The sequence below is a fragment of the Salvia hispanica genome, chromosome 4 (assembly GCF_029641045.1).
Source record: "Salvia hispanica isolate PSC_SH4W2 chromosome 4, Shi_PSC_v1, whole genome shotgun sequence".
NCBI lineage: Eukaryota > Viridiplantae > Streptophyta > Magnoliopsida > Lamiales > Lamiaceae > Salvia > Salvia hispanica.
In genome coordinates, this window is record NC_142695.1 from 2,955,939 (window position 1) to 2,959,238 (window position 3,300).

The following is a 3,300-nucleotide window of genomic DNA, read 5'->3' on the forward strand; positions in this document are numbered from 1 at the left end:
TTCAACCGTAATTGCTAATGTTATTAGCCATAATTTCGAATCAAATAAATAGTGGTTCATTTCTTAAGGTTAAATATAAATATTTAATTCATTAACATGTATCCAATCGCTCATAAAAAAATAGTCTTATTTTTATTCTTTCACCGAAATTAATTTTAGTATTCCTATATATAAAATCTTTTTCACCATTTTTTCTTCCCCTTTTAATATTTTTCTCACATATCTTACCAATTACGCATTAAACACAGTATTATTCACAAATGTGACCAATTTTTAATGAACGAGTAAAGTATTTTTCGTCAGCACTCTCTAATATAAAGTATTTTTTACGCAATAAACCCCGTTAGTACATTATTATTATTTATTTGTCCACGAAAAATAGTTATATTATTTACAAAATAAATTTTAATGTGCACTTAGCAAACTAGGAAAGCCAATAGAGAAAAAAAAATAAGTAATGCTAGAAAGAGAAGAAAATGGAGAAAAAAAATAAGTAAAACTACCATTTTTATACAGAAGTACTCCCGCCGTCCCATAATAACTAACACTCTTATTGTGGACACGGGTTTTAAGAAATGTAAAGAAAAATTGGTTGAAAAAGTTAGTAGAATGTATGACCTATTTTTTTATATTGATTTTATAATAAAATGTGAATGAACTGAGTTAGTGGAATGTGTGACCAACTTATCATTTATGGTAAACAATGACAATTACTCCCTCCGTCTCCGAATAAGAGTAGCACTTTTCCATTTCGGTTCGTCCCCAATTAAGAATCACACTTCATTTTTACCATAAATAATAAGTATATCCCACATTCCACTAACTCAATTCACTTACATTTTATTATAAAACCAATATAAAAAAAATGAATCTCACATTCCACTAACTTTTTCAACCAACTTTTCTTTACATTTCTTAAAACCCTTGCCCGGTCAAAATGTTACTCCTAATCGGGGACGGAATGAGTATTTTGGAACGGATAAAGTATATACTCCATCCGTCCCCGGATAATTCGGTTCACTTTGACCGGACACGGGTTTTAAGAATTGTAATGAAAAGTGGGTTGAAAAAGTTAGTAATATGTGGGTCCTACCTTTATATATTAGTTTTATAATAAATGTGAGTAGGAATAAGTCAGTGGAATATGGGATCCGCTATCAAAAATGGTAAAAGTGAAATGGGACAAATTAGGTGGGACGGATCGAAATAGAAAACTGAGACGAATTATCTGGGACGGAGGGAGTATTTGATAATTTAATGAATGAAAAAAATAAATTGAAATTTGAAAATAAAGTTACTTGAGTACAAACAAGGTCGACCAAAAAAAGCAAGTGGCAAAACAGTGGGCATAAAAAAGGGCAAACCCCGTGATAACGGCGTTACACCACAAGTTGCAAAGCAAACACGCCACGTACCCCCTTCTCATAGAAATCTAACAACACGTGTTTCAACCCTTCAATAGTTAACCCCCACCCCCCCCCCAAACCCACCCCACCACCCATCCCACCCAACCCCACCTCGCCCCATTTCAAAGTCAGACGATTCTGCAGCTAAGCTAACCGTAGGGTCCACCCCTATTTTTTTACAAACGCCACATATTCCTCGTGCTCATTTTCCTCTTCCCTTCTCTCTCCTAAATTTAATTTTAATTCATTCCAACCACATATTTATATATAAATCCCTCCCTTTCCCCACATTCATTTCATCTCAACGCAATCACATGCCTTCTCCCTCTACCGTACACTCCTAATCCTCCCCAATTCCTCGCCGGAAATTGAAAAAAATGGCCTCCTTCGACATCGTCGACTCCGGCAGACTCCCCGCCGCCGCTACCAGGTCCAATTTCTCCCACACCTGCAGCCTCCTCAGCCAGTACTTGAAGGAGAAGGGCACCTTCGGCGACCTCACCCTCGGCCTCACTCCTACCCCCGAAATCAAAGGTATTCATTGAATTTCATTGAATTCATCTCCGATTCCTTTCCTTTTCCGCTAGATTCTCGATCTCAATTTTGGATTTTCGTTAACCTAGATGCTCCTACCGAGACGGTGAATTTTCTGTCGGCGATTGAGAATTCCGGCACCAGGAAAGCTAAATCGGAGGCTGTAACTGCGCCGATGACGATATTCTACGGCGGACAGGTCATCGTCTTCAATGACTTTCCGGCGGATAAGGCGCAGGAGATCCTCGCTCTAGCTAGCAAGTCAAGCGCCGTGGCCGCTCCGCCTCCCGCCGCCGAGTCCGCCGCTGCCTTTGTTTCCGCTCAGCCGCCTCTCGATTCTGGTGAGCAACTGAAACCCTAGATTTTGGGGATTTTCTAATTTTGCGGCTGTGAAATTAACAATTTCTGTTTATTTCGTTGCAGATTTGCCGATTGCTAGGAAGAATTCTCTGGCGCGGTTCCTGGAGAAGCGGCGGGACAGAGTCACCGCAAATGCGCCGTATCCTGCGGCGGCGAGGAAGGCGGCGCCGCCGCCGAAGGCGGAGGAGTGGCTTGGATTGGGGCCGCAGATTCAGCGCAACTAGTAATTGAATTGAGAAAGATTGTTAGTATAGTAGAGACTATAATTTTACTGCTTTTGCCTTTGTTAATTTGTAGCATAGTAGCTTTGACTGTTAACTCTTTTTAAGCTATTTTGTTTCTCATTCAAAATATTAAATATTTATATTACTACTATTTTTTTAAGGTTCATTTACCATATAGTATAGTTTTAGATCAATTTTTCCAATATATTAGCATCTGATTTTATTGCAAAAAATTAGATCAATGACATTGGATATAGATTTTGGATACATGAGATCATGACAAGTGATAATAAAGATCTAAATAAATTTTGATATTGAAGGGAAATTGTGATATCTAAATAAAATCTTTTCATTTTTAGTTTCCGAAAGTATCTAAAAACTAGTAAAATTTATTTTTAAAAGGTTAATTTTTTATTTGTGTAGGAGTATGTTTCAAAATTTTATTTTCACAGTAATACTTTACTTCCTCCGTCTCTGAAAATTTGTTACCTATTTCCTTTTTCGTCTGTTTTTAATAATTTGTCACCTTTTACTTTTATCATTTTTTTTTAGTGGATCTCATATTTCGCTAATTCAATCCACTTTTTATTATATTTCTTAAAATTTGTGCCGGGTCAAATAGTAATAAATTACGAGGGACGGACTAGTTTGTTTCCCATATACATTTAACCTAATTTCGTGATTTTAATGGCTATTAATCCAACTTTAGATGGTGCTAATATATGTACTAGTATAAGCATTTTGTGTGTGTTTGGGTCACATGTTTGTGGATTGTG

At 36.9% G+C, this 3,300-nt stretch overlaps 1 protein-coding gene across 1 annotated transcript; it reads left to right on the forward strand.

The window, feature by feature from the left end:
* Window positions 1-1,691: 1,691 nt before the first annotated feature.
* On the forward strand, window positions 1,692-2,684 carry LOC125194000 (protein TIFY 10A-like). Its single transcript, XM_048091990.2, has 3 exons — window positions 1,692-1,940; window positions 2,030-2,281; window positions 2,364-2,684. The coding sequence occupies exons 1-3, from the start codon at window positions 1,784-1,786 to the stop codon at window positions 2,522-2,524; spliced, it is 570 nt and encodes a 189-aa protein (XP_047947947.2). The 5' UTR covers window positions 1,692-1,783; the 3' UTR covers window positions 2,525-2,684.
* The last annotated feature ends 616 nt before the right edge of the window (window positions 2,685-3,300 follow it).

What these genes read in the sequence shown, in the direction of transcription:
- LOC125194000 (XM_048091990.2), top strand. Translation starts at nt 1,784, where the DNA reads ATGGCCTCCTTCGACATCGTCGACTCCGGCAGACTCCCCGCCGCCGCT. An exon ending in TCCTACCCCCGAAATCAAAG is followed by an intron (nt 1,941 to 2,029) that starts GTATTCATTGAA and finishes TCGTTAACCTAG; the next exon opens with ATGCTCCTACCGAGACGGTG. An exon ending in TCAGCCGCCTCTCGATTCTG is followed by an intron (nt 2,282 to 2,363) that starts GTGAGCAACTGA and finishes ATTTCGTTGCAG; the next exon opens with ATTTGCCGATTGCTAGGAAG.